General features: G+C 42.4%; 1 protein-coding gene across 1 annotated transcript in view; it reads left to right on the forward strand.

The window, feature by feature from the left end:
• The first annotated feature begins 674 nt into the window (after positions 1-674).
• The window catches only part of notch3 (notch receptor 3), a 28,708-nt gene continuing 16,013 nt past the window's right edge, over positions 675-13,369 (forward strand). Inside the window, exons 1-4 of the mRNA XM_023279581.3 lie at positions 675-933; positions 1,843-1,915; positions 12,558-12,700; positions 12,798-13,133. Coding sequence (XP_023135349.2) covers positions 873-933; positions 1,843-1,915; positions 12,558-12,700; positions 12,798-13,133 — 613 coding nt within the window. The 5' untranslated portion in view covers positions 675-872. The remainder of the gene's footprint in view (positions 934-1,842; positions 1,916-12,557; positions 12,701-12,797; positions 13,134-13,369) is intronic.

Here is a 13,369-nt window from a genome sequence, read left to right on the forward strand (position 1 = left end):
AATCCTTGTTCTTACTAAACAGCATCTGAGAGTTTTAGGGTTTGTTATCCATCAATTCAAAATATATATCTGATTTGAGGTAATTATCTTTGTGTGAATGCATAAAATTTTTTTTAACAGTGCTCAGTAGGCAGTGCAAGCAAAATAACCACAGTTTATAAAAGAACAGGTGGTCTGAGGTTCAAGATTTGCAGCAAAGAATTAAAAATGAACATTGTCCACTGTATACTATTGGGTTTCAGGTTTGTCGAAGATAATTCTTGGCCTTTTTCTGAGGAGTGTTGCCAAATTGTATTTGCTCTTTTAAAGATCAAATCTGCTGTAGAAGTTGTGTTTTGACTGAAGCAGCTTTTGAAACAGTGTCTCATCAAATATCTGGTTCCTGTGCTTAGATTTGGACCAAACACAAGTGTAGCTGGAGTTTTGATCAGTATTTTCCTGCATTCATTGTTTCAGTATTTGGGGTAAATGAAATTATTTTGTGTGTGTGTGTGTGTGTGCGTGTGTGCGTGTGTGCGTGTGTGCGTGTGTGTGTGTGATGGTGAGAGAGAGAGAGAGAGAGAGAGAGAGAGAGAGAGAGAGAGAGAGAGAGAGAGAATGAGGAACGAGGGGGCGGAGCTTCAGCAGACGCTGGGACAGATCGGGAAGGAAAAGTTTTTCAAAAGTTCCAGGAGGTGAGAGGAGAATCACAGCAGCCACGGCCGAGCTGCAGAGGATAATACGGGATTGGGACTTTACGCTGCGCTTTTCCGGCTGACTTTATGAAAAAATCCCCATCGATTTTTTTGGAGCCTTTACTTTTATGTGAACTTAACAAAGGATGTATTTCTACTAAAAGCCCAACTTGAAACGCTGGAAACTTTTCCACCGAAATGGAAGGGAATATTCCATGGATTATTCTGTCACTCTTATTGTTTATGTACATTTGCGAAGGTAAGACTAATTGTCCAGTTCACACTTGTTGCACTGAGGTCTGCTTTAAATCCAGCGGTAGACTGGACATGTATGGACAGCCGATCCACCGCCTGCTTCCAAGTAAAACTGAGGCTATCCTTGACTATCTAGGCTACCAATATGTACTATTTTGTGCCAAACTTTTTTTAAAAAATTATTCATTTATTCCATTTATTTAGTAGTTTATTAGCAATCTCAATTATAGGCATGATAATATAAGTTTTCCAATGCGCACAACGGATTATTGGAACACACCATTCTAATTTGCGCATCACGTGTCAAATTATCTCGCATTTACAATTGTTTTTGTAAAAAAAACATCTCCTACTGCTATGCAGATTAAATAAATACTTTACAAATAACATCCAAACTCTTTGGAAAGTACATTTTTATTCTGTGGGAAGATGCCACTTTCACTGACTTAACAAAACCCCCTCAAAAAGTGTAGAGGGGAAAATTTAAAAAGACCATTTAAATAAGTTTTAAAAAATGTTGTACTGATTTTTTTTTTTTAAAGGTTGAGCAATGACTGACAGCATTGGTGACTTATTGTCCTCAAGACAAACCCTTTTTGTAAGCAGAAGCAATCGCATTAAGTCATCTCTATGAAGGAAACACAAATGTTTATCTGCTTTCGGCAAAGTAAACACCAAACATGCGGGTGTGTCTGCAAGATGCCACAAGTGGCAATGGCCTGCTATCTAGACATCCCCATCAGGGTTTAAAGTATGATATCTTTCAGAGAGTTTATAAAGATCGACAATAACTATATCAGTTACAGTTTTGCTGTGATTTATTTGCTCAAGTGTGTGTCCTGTAAGTTTAGAGTGATGCCTACAAGTGTTATCAATTGTGTGCTTCTCTAACACATTTCTTTGATTTCCACAGGGTTCCGTTGTGTGGATAAGTACAGGCCTTGTGAAAATGGAGGGACATGCTTAGATTCACCCTCTCGATGCATGTAAGTGCAATATATCTAAAGATGTTCCAGGATAAAGAGTTCCCTTTCAGCAATGCCTCCATGTTTTCTCCTGGCTCAACACTTTCTAAGTTCAGCTTTTGCAAATCATTCAAACCCAAAGTGTTGGCTTTGTGTATGAATTGATTTACACAGACTATTATTTGTCAGGTGGTTCTTCAAAGGTTCGGGGTAAAGATTGATTTCCAGTGTGATGAAGCAGAAAGTGAATACGACCTCGTTGCATCCTGTTGCCTGTTCATTTTCCACGTAGAAGTGGTGAAAGACGGCACAAATTGATTATTCCTACACAGACGAGCATCAACAAGCCTCACGATCTTTGGCTGCCACCCTCATCTCTTGCACCTGTTGAAGAGCTTTGTCAAGCATAAATGGCAGCATTAAGCTGCACATTGAATAAGAGGTTTTGTTTTTTTCCTTTTGTCTTTCTTCTTGCTATTTTCAATATATATATATATGATTTTCATGCGTGGTTTACCTTTATTTTACTTTTGTAGTAATTTAACCTTAGTTTAATACTTTTAAAATCCTCCTTTGATGAACTGTCTTCGTTTCTCGCCTGTGTCTGCAGTTTTGAGCTCTTGCATCTTTTGACAATGATAAGGCTTTTGTTTTTCAAATTGGTGAAGGGGGTTGTGTGGGAAACTGTTACAATAGTCAAGTTAAATAGCCTATAGTGTCTTGCCTGGGGGTCTTTACCCTTTTTTTTTTTTTTTTTTTTTAAAAAAAACAAAACCCCTTTAGTTTAGGAAACATGCCTGAGTGTTTCAGATGGAGGGCATACAGTCACTGATAGAATAAAACTCTTTGGTTGGCAGCTGCTTCCCTCATAACAGTAGATTTATTACTTTATTGATGAGGGTTTGCAGTTCTCTGTACTCCAGGGGTCAAAGTTGAACCACTACAATGAACACACTTGTCAGGCAACTCAACATACACTCATATGTGGTGACACATATTTTCTCTCAATTCTTGAAATCCTTATTCTGCCAATAGGAGACATTGCACTCGAGCCAATGTGTAACTTGGCTGCATGTGAAACACTACCCACATTTTTTCAATCATTAGCCAAGCCCAAGATGATTGAGTGTCATTAAGTGAGTAAATCTATAATGTTTTCCAACCAGATCCCCTTTTTTCAGCATATCTAACATTGTATTGATGAGCAAATCATTTATTTGTAACCCCCCACAAAAGTAACTCTCCTATACGATGAGTGAAAATGAACACAGCACTCGCAATGTTTGGCCTAGTGTATACAAGAACCTCTAGATTTAGTGTAATCACATCACAGGGAATGTGTTTTCCTTCCATTTGTTCACCCTTTTTGTTCCTCCAGTCTGTTATGCCGTGTGCATGTCTGTGTACATGTTAGAGGTGTAGGAGTTGGCCATGTTTAATTACTACGTTGGTTCAGTGCCAAGAAAAAGAAGCAGTTAGAGTGCAAAAGGAAAAGGATTTCTAATGGACAGGGACATCAAATGTCATACCACACAGTGTAGACAGAGCCCCGTTGCAGGGCAGAGCAGTGGAGCGGAGCGTGGCCACATGAGAGTGGTCAGACCAGTCCTATGAGTGGTGGAGCCACCCCACCCCTTCCCTTGGGAGCCTACAGAAACGGGAGATCCAAAACAACAGAAAAGATCCTTTCTTCCACCAGATACCTGGCTGTAACCTGGCACCGCAGAACAGGGTGTATGGACCGAGGGAAGAAAGGCCACAGCAAAGCAAGGGCAATATGGACTAGAAAGAACCAAAATGCAGATACAGATACATGCTTTGGCATTTGCAAGGAATTTTAAAAAGCAGTGGAAAACACCCTATTAGAAACCACAGCTGTTCCACAAAACCACACACATTGTAGGGAATGTTTATCTGTCCGTCATAGTTGTCCAGAGAATGTGTTTTTTTTTTTTTTTTTTTCTTACGGGAATCAGCAGCTCAAGTGACAGTAGTACCATGTATATGGCAGGTGCTATTGTTACTGTCCCAGATACCAGTGTATCCTCTGTCTTGCCCCCCCCCCCCCCCCCCCCCCCCGAAAAAAAAAAGCAACAAAATACCACAGTTTAGCTTTAAAGTACAGGAAACCTTGTGGGTTTCTCTATGTCTCTGAGGTGGATTCCACACCAGGTAATTTAATAAAGAATGCAGGCCACTGTTGCTAACAGAGAATCACTAGTAATTCCCAGCTAAAAAGTAAACGCTGTCTCTGATAGCAGTTTCACCTGTTTCAGTAACCCAGTAAAAAATAAATAAATAAATCTGTTAATGGGTTCCTAGTGGCTTTATGAAAGCTGTCCCCACTAACTTGATATAAATATTAGCTGCAACAGCTGATTTATTAATCGCTTTATAATTGCAGAATGAGTAATGATAAATGGCCAGGGATCATTCTTAGTAACATTACTTCAGCCACAGTTGCAAACTAGAGTCTTTAAGTCCTTGTTACAAATTGTAACCCTGTGCTAGGTGTTAGTCCAACTCCTAAGCTGATGAATATCCTTCACTGTTGTAGTTGTAGTTGTGCATGTCTGCTCCAGAGCCGAAGAAGTTGCAAAGAAACTTCAGCTCTTTAAATCTGCCTTGCTATGATGATCACTTAACTTGGCACCTGATGGGTTTTTTTTGCATCGATACTTAGTAAAAAAAAAAAAAAAAATGTTTTCTTTCTATGAGCTTGCCATGGCCCAGAGTTTTGAACTTGACAGTGAAGGGTTGATAGTGTCACAGAAAGTGTGGCCTTCTAGGTGAGCAGTCAGGAAGTCCAGTTGAAGAGCCTTTGGTCCCCTCAGCTCCGCCCTGCAAGCAGAATGTGCTGCGCCAGAGGAGAGATAATTAGGCAGATTGAGAGGGTGTCATTCAGAGAGGATCCAGCTGGAGGGATTGGACTGGGGGGTAGGGAATGGGTAGAGGGGAGGCTGGGTAGCAGGGAAGGAGGGAGGGAATGGGCGGGGGGGGGGACCGCATATAGGACAGCTGGTGGATGTTGTGATGGTAATCCAGTGAAGTCAGATCTTGACAAAGGGAAAGCATAGGGCCAGGTGCTGCCATTGAGCAGTCAGTCGCCCCCATACTGTGAGAGACAAGCTTGTGGAGGAATGAAGCCGGTAGCCCACAGTCCCTCTAGCACATGTTGCTTCTCCCACAGTGCATCAGCAAACAGGTCTGCTCTTTTTGTCGCAGCACGGCGGCTGAGCTCTCGCAGCTCATCCTCTGTCTCTCAACGCAGTGGCAGATCGCAGATTACAACCGGCTCTTTCCTCTCAGATCCGCAAAGCTGAATGGAATGAAATGTGGGCCCTCTCTGCTGTCCGAGACCCGTGGACGAACACAGTGGTTGTCTTTATGTTTTAGAAATGCTTTGCCCTTGGCCTCAGTAGCAGAGTTAGAATATAAATTGTGGGTGTTGTATTTTGACCCCGTAGCAACTCCCAGCTTCCTAAAACATGATGAAAGAGGCCGTCTTGGACTTTGATTGGGAGCAGGCTGTTCAAACAGTGTGCAGTGCTATTTCTCCAATAAAATCTCAGTTTCACTTTTAGAAATATGGCAAAAACTGTGCATGTCCTTAAGGAAATAGCATATATAATCTTTTGCATTTTTCAATAAGGAAGTATTCCTTTTTTTTCAGGGTAGCCTTTCACTTTTCCAATTGAGAAATGTGGCACCTACAAATTAACTCTGTTGCAAACACATGTTGAAAACGTAATATTCACTAAAATTTGGTAATATACACACATGCCAAGGCACATATTTAGTGACAGACCGTAGCAAAGAGACAGATTATATTGTTGACTTAGTTCAGGGCACCTCAGGGCTAGTGTTTTCTTTGGCATCTTTATGGTGGATTAGAAAGGAATGCTTAGTAAGATTCCTCCTCTCCCTCTGGTGCTTTCAGGTTATTGTCTCTACCTCCCGTCCATTCACCCAGTTAGCCCCTTCAGGAATGCCTTTACCAAAACTGTCAGCCCAGTCTCATTGAAAATTACATGTTTGGAATGACTTGTTTGATTCACAATTAGTTACTTTGAAATTTTGTGAGGCAACATGTAGACCATATCACTCACGCTGCCCTGACAGGCAGATGGAGCCATTGTCAAGTCATTATCCATTAAAAACTGATGCACTGCAGAGTCACTAGATTTAAATGTGTCCATTGGGAGATGATTACTATTTGACAAAGGGGTTACACTGTTCAAGGGAGGAAGATTTGGGTTTGTTGTCCCTTCTTCTCTCTGGGTCATGACTGGAGACTGGGAGCTGTGGTTCCCAGGCCCCGTTAAAGGAAGTGGTGCCTTCTGACCTCCCTACTACGCACATCCTGTCTTATCGGAGAAGCTTAAGCAGCTTACTCAGTGCATTAAGGCCTCCACACTCCTCAGATTTTCTCATATTTTGCCTTATTTTATTTCATCTTCCCATCTCACTACATGGATACATTGTGCTAAAATTGCTTCCTCTTAAATTATTTGAAACTTCCTTCTGTGTATGCGGAGACGAAGCTCATGTACTCTCTCGCATATCTTACAAAAAGGAGTGTCGGTTTTGCCTTTACTGTGAGTTTGCACAGGAATATCCTGTTGGAATGTGTGTATTATTCCTTTGGGGTCGACGTATGTCTGAACTGCGTGCTTATGTGGGGATGTAGGGATAAGGCTGCCTCTGAAGTCTCATCCCCTGGCTGTTTGTCCTTATCCGGGAAACAATGACTTCTGAGGAGACATTCAGGCAGGTCTGATTGGAATAACTGAAGTCTGTCAGCAAAATATTCCTAGTCTCTCCCTCCCTTTAAGAAGAGGAAGGGATGGGTCCATCATTAAATGATTCAGGAAAGGCTTTCACTTTTCCACTGTGCACTCTTTCCAAAAGAAACTTGATTTTTACCCAGACAGCATTTTGCTAATGTTTACGTTTTTCCTAATTGAAGATATTTTCAGACATTTCGGGTCTTAAATATTGTGCTGCAATGGAAAGAAAACCAAACACACCACACTAATTTAGTATGTTGTACTTTTCTAAAATGTCTCATGTTTGTCTGACCCACATCTTTCTTTAACTTCTGTAGTGCTTCTTGGAATCACAGAAATTTAAATAATCTCTGGCTGTTTTTCTTTTAGTGTTCTTAAAACCTTTGTTAGTAGCCCAGGTCTAAAGCTATCAAGACTATGAGCCTGGGACAGTTTGTGCTGCTCTCGGTCGATGTGTGTGACAGTTTCTGTCAACAGTTTTAAGTGTGGATTGTATCTTATCACGTTATTGTACTTCTATTCAACCACAATCAATGTGCAGAAAATGTCTAACATGGAATGAATAGCAATACATGCTATTAGTAGGTCTGAGAAATCTAAACTAAGAAAGTCACTGGAGCAGTCATTTTGTTGTTGGTCTTTCATGCTAGGTTCAGGATGGGGTCTCTTCAATTTTGAAAGTTTTACAAAAATCTGGTTCAGTTTAGGTGGTTGGGTGGGGTTTTGTGGTTGAGTTCAATAGAGAATGCTTTGAAAGACCTCGACCCTGGGATTCATGCGATGTGGTTATGGGCAAATGCATTGCTATTTGAAAAATGTGAGGGTGTATTCTTTCAGATTGACACTGGACACAAATTTGTTTAGATAGTGTGTGAACAACAAGTAAAGTAGTAAAAAAAAAAATGCGAGCATGTGTCTGGCCCTTTTCATAGCAGTATTGCTGAGCACTTAGCAACGCTTAGCACTTTTTTCTCCTGGTGCAGTGGATCTGTGCAGTCTCCACCGCCAATGAAATGTCTGGCATTTCCTTGGAATCCTGGATTTATTTTCTTATAGATGTAAATCTGACCATTGAGAGGCTGTCAGAGGTGGAAAGGATTCACTAACGGGCATCCCAGCTTTTCCTAAAGAATGAGTTAAATGTCCTTGTACTCACATGTTTAATAATAAAGTTCAGGGGTGTTCTGGAAAGCTTTGGAACATTTCAGTACCTTCATTGTGTATCTAAACACAATTGTTGAAACAAATCTTGTCCTTTAAACAGTAAAACACCAATTCTTTTGGATATGATTGTACTTAATTGCCAGACTGAATTGGTCCGGCACAGCGCTCCGAGCTACCTGCATATGTAGGGTGATCAGTCCTCTGAAGTGCTCCAACTGTCCTTACAAAACCCTGTCTCTCATCACCCCCTTCTTCTCACTCTGGCTCCGTCTCACCATGGGTTACTGTTGCCAGGCTACAGCCCAGGCCTGAAAGACTAGCTGTTTGGGTCACTGCTCCCCCCCTCCCCTCAAAAAAAAAACTTTCATACAAAGGAGTTCTGACTACTTTAGCTCTTTTATTTGGGCCACAAAACATTCCCCAACCCCCAATCTGGCTCTTTGCTGAAAAAGAGAGAGCCAAGCTGAGGAGAGCAGAGCAGAAGAGGCTGCTGGAAGGAGGAGGGGGTGTGGATGGGCTCCTGTTGGCAGTGTGGTGTCAGTATGGACTCTCATAAAGGAGAGGAGCTGGTTCCTGCTTGCTTGTGGAAAGAGGGGGGAGGGAAAGAAGGCTGTGTTGAAAAAATAAGACAGTGTTGAAAGAGTTCTCCTAAAGATTCTAACATTTCTTTCTGTGTGAAATAATTTGTAAAATGTAAGCAACTTTAGCCCTCTTCATGGAGCAAAGAAGTTGAAATTGTGCCCCAAGTCCAAAGATGGCAGTTTTGTTGTTGCTCTTTCCTCTCCATTTGTCTTTGGAAATGCCATCAGAGATAGGAGGAATCCTTTATACTTGTTGCTTTGTGGAGCATGACTGTGTGTATGAACCGTGTCAGAGATTACAGCCTCTTTGTTCACAGGTGAGCCACCCTCTGACCTCTGGCAGAGTAGCTACTATTGTATAGAAGAGGATGAGCTCAGGTTACCCTGCTTCAGTGATCCAGAACGCAGGAAAACTGGCATTGTGTTACACAAGTATAGGTGACAGAACTCACTTACATAAATCAAATGGTTTTAGTTAGAAAATCCACTTACGTGATGCAGAACAACTGAGAATCACAGCATACCGAAAAAATGTTGTATTTCAATTTACAAAATGTGTTATAGTGCACTTTAAATTTTTCTTCTTTAAATGTTTGAAAAAGTTGCCATCTCCTTTCTTCTTCTTTCATAATTCTCTCACTGGATCTTCTCTTTTTTTGTATTCATGATACTACGATCCTCAGAGGCTGATGCTGGTTGTAAGTTTTTTTTCCTCTACATTTCTGGTGTGTAGTGATTGCTGCATGTGTTTGCTTTGTTGCAGTGATGGCTTCACACAGCAGTTTTGAAAATGTGTGATAAGAAGAGCTGTTCGTGCATGTGTTTGTGAAGGATGACCCTTGAGTGATGTGAAATGGCCCATGTGTGTGAGTGTTTTTCGTTGGTTACTGGGTTAGTCCCATGGGCAAACCAGCACAGTTGTTTTGGCTTAAAGTCTGGAAGGAGAGAGAAATGCCAGACACCGAGAGCTGGACTGACAGATGTGGACAGATGCATGGTGTCAGGACTGCAGCTGGCAAAAACTCTCATATGTTTTGACACGGAGAGATTACCCACTCTGGCTATCCCTCTGCTGCACCCAAAGACCTCCTCCTCCTCCTCTGTTCTACTCTCTTCCTCAAAGGTCAGAAGTCGGCACTCACTAAGTATGACTCAGAGGCCCATTGCACAACAGCAGTCTGCACCTGCCTTTTACATCCGCTACAAATAAAGTTGGGCTCAGGCACAGTTTCTGCCCTGGTGTTCCCATAGGCAGCAGAATCCACAAGATTATAAAGAGCCTGATAAGGAGACTTTCAGGTGAACCGACACAAAGTTGTCTCTCACAGTCCCGGCACTGATAGCACGCTGATTTGTGAGTTATGGGAGTAGTGTGTTGGCAGTGAGTCAGGTCTAGACAAAAGAATGTGTGTTTTGGCTGCGTTGTTCACTCTGCATTTGTAAGGGAGGAAAAATAATGTATCAGTCAATAATGCTATCATCACTCTCACCAATCCACCCACACACACGTGCACACATGCACACTAATACACACACAAATAAACAGCAGTACACTTAATTTTCATTGCTGAACACACCTTTATTCTACTTAGCCAGTATTTTAGTCTCTTTATCAGCATGCGCTTGTACACACAGCACTTCCTGGTGCGAGTTATTTTCTGTCCACGGAGAGTCATGATGGTCTTTGCAGATCAACAGACTGTTAAAATTCTATCTTTTTGATTTTCCTTGGTAGTGAAATGCCCACAGTACTGAGTGGCTTGAGAGGAATCTGACTGTCAGTCTGTGCTGTATTTTTCAGCCCTCTAAGCAACTTTCATCGTCGGTTCTTTCAAAGACCTCTTTGTGCCACATTTGTGTTTCATTTTTTAGTGACACCCTGGATTCCAGACATAGTTAATTTGCCTCTAAATAAACCCAGCCAAGCCATGACAAATAGCCATGGGGACCAAGGGTGGGGTTGGGGGTGATTGGTTGGGTGTCAGTCTTGCTTGTTTGTCTGTGAGGTTGCTGGGGTAACAAGAATTGTGCATTAGGAGCGAGTGCTGTGTTTTCAGACCAAAGGAGCAGGGATTACAGGAAATATGACATGACATTCCTGCTGGACCACTCTCTTCTCCTCTTCGTCTCTCTCTTCACCAATTGCACCTTTTAAAGACATTCTGTCCTGCAGAGCAGCCCCACCCCACGCTCTGCAGCCTGAGTGACATTATCATCACAATCAGACAGGGGACCTCTGACATCTGACCTCTCAGCGCGTGAGAGGAGGGAGTTGTTGGGGGTAAAGCCAAGCTGGCGCTCAGGGGGGCTTTACGAGATGGAAGAGTAGCTGTAGTAACTGTGCAGACTCTCTCTCTTTCAGCATGGGCTCTTGAGTGCAGTCTCACTTTAACTTCCTAACCAAGTGGCTTTGTGCTGACCTTGTACTATTCGCTGTGGGAAAAGTCTGTATTCCCTGTCATATGTAGTTCTTACACAATTAATCTTTTATATACAAACAAAGCGTGGCTTTGGAAATGTACTTTTTCTGCACTGCTCCTGTGTAAATGTACATTCTTGCGGATACTGCTGTGTGCTTGAATACTTCGCCTTGTGGTTCCTCCATTTCACTAGTGTCTTTGTAAAGCTGGAAGAAAAGCCAAACAAAACTGAGAAACCTTCAGTTTTTCTCAACCAGAGCAGAACAGTAAGAAAGAAAGCAGCTTATTTGAGTTAAAATCTAGATCCGTATCAGTCCACCCTCCACTGCCTAACTTAAAGCAGCCTCAGCTTCAGTTGGACTTTTTTGGAGGCAATTGATAATCAATGTGAAAATATTAATAATACAATTAATAATAATAATAATAATAATAATATGTAAAAGAGAACTAACTCTAGTATAGTGATGATGCTCCAGTTAAAGAGAACGGATGAAAACCTATTGTTGATACCGCCCAGGGGTTCCTCTCCAGTGAAAGAGAAGGCAGGGCCCAAGGGCGGGCCAGAACCCAGCTGTCACTGCCCTGCCATCAGCATCAAACAGTCTGTTTGAAGAGGGGGCTTGTCCCCAGCCAAGGCCTCCGTTGTGGGTGTAGAGTTACCAGCTCTTCGAAGCTTGTCTGAACTCCCATAGGACCTCTGTAGAGAGCTATGGGGAACCTTGTTTATATATTTATCGCAGCTTTTTCGAGGAGTTTACGTCAGGTTTACACAGGGTCTACACAGCCTGGATAGCAAAAGCAACACATTATCAGAGGAGTAGCAGCTTCAGTCCTCTGCCTGTATCCACACAGGATGTGTACAGGCACAGAATAGGTCACCCATGTTTTGGCAGCACTCTTGGCCCAAAGGTTGCACATGTAAAACAGAACAAAACTATACATTATGCTAATATAAACTATACTAATTAAAATAGAAACATGTCTGTTCCATCAGAACCACAAAAGAAGGATAACTGATAAACAAGGCTGAAACACCTTATGTGTAGACAGGCTGTTTGATCAAATAATGCAGTCTTGCATCAGAATACTGTTACTGGAAGAAGGATATGCTATTTCACTCAAATACCACAGCTGCTTCTCCTATTTGGTTCATATGTGCTGAGTGTAGTCCTTGCTTTTTTTTCTCATGTCAGGATTTGTTGGCAATTGCTAAGTTTCCAGACTTCTGTCTCTGGGTGTGTTCTTTTTCATATATGGGAACAAAGGGAGAACTGGAGTGTGGAAAAACCCTAACAGTGGAAGAGTGCTGGCTAACATGGAGAAAATGAGGCTTTCCAGCTAGAAACAACAATGTGTGCCCAATTAAGTATACAATACACAACGAGAAGGCGTCCTTTCATTTTTTTATCTTAATGTCTGCTTGTGGGTGGATGTGTGTGTTTGTCTTCCCCTGAACAATGTTTTGCATGACCTATACTTGTGTAGAAAACTGTGTTGCCCAGAAGCATTACTCAAGGTGTAAGTCATGCACCAGACCTTGCCAAGGTGTTACTGGGTCCTGACTGCCAAACACAGAGGATGATGAAATTTTGGCCTATGGTTTTCATCATTTAGCAGCCCTGTCTAAAACATCTTAGACTGTCAGCTTGTGACCTGTTATGACCTGTAGACCACATCCTAACGTGTGTGCGTGAATTTGTTTGTCCAGATGTCGTCCTGGATTCATTGGCCCTCTCTGTCAGCACCTGGATCCCTGTCATCGATCACCATGCCTGAATGGAGCAGCTTGCAAGAGCCAGGTGCTCAATGGTATCCCACAATACTCCTGTGTGTGCCAGAGAGGGTTTAGAGGTATGTCTAGAAGAAAATATCTTCATTCGTTAAACTACTCTGAAAATGAAGATTAAAAGTATTTTAACTGAATGCATTTTTTCTATTGAATCCCCAGGCCAAGACTGCTCTCTCATTGATGCCTGTGCCACAAGTCCCTGTGCCAATGGGGCCCGTTGTGTCAATTGGAACAACCACTATAACTGTTCCTGCCCACCTGGCTACCAGGGAAAGAACTGTCGCAATGACATTGATGAGTGCCGCAAGCCTGGCGTGTGCCTCAATGGCGGCCTCTGCATTAACACCCATGGCTCCTTCCGCTGCCAGTGCCAGCCTGGATACAGCGGGCGCACATGTGAGGTGTCCACACTGCCCTGCGCCCCATCTCAGTGCCTGAATGGAGGCACCTGTCGACAGACCAGCGACCATTCCTATGAGTGCGCTTGCCTACCAGGTAGAGTATCTCTCTCAGCATAGCATAGCATAGCAGAACATGTAGACAAACCCAGGGTCAGTATATATACCCCACTGTTTTCCCAGACCATCAGCACAGCACTAAAAGCAAACAGATTTTCCCAACGCGATGACGTAGCTATTAGTGTTGGGATTTTGTACTGCGTCTTAGGTCAGCTTCCTGCCTGCTATTAATAGCTACTGATGGGAGATGGGATGGTGGGAGAGTTGAAGAGG

The sequence above is a fragment of the Amphiprion ocellaris genome, chromosome 19, assembly GCF_022539595.1.
Source record: "Amphiprion ocellaris isolate individual 3 ecotype Okinawa chromosome 19, ASM2253959v1, whole genome shotgun sequence".
Taxonomy (NCBI): Eukaryota; Metazoa; Chordata; class Actinopteri; family Pomacentridae; genus Amphiprion; species Amphiprion ocellaris.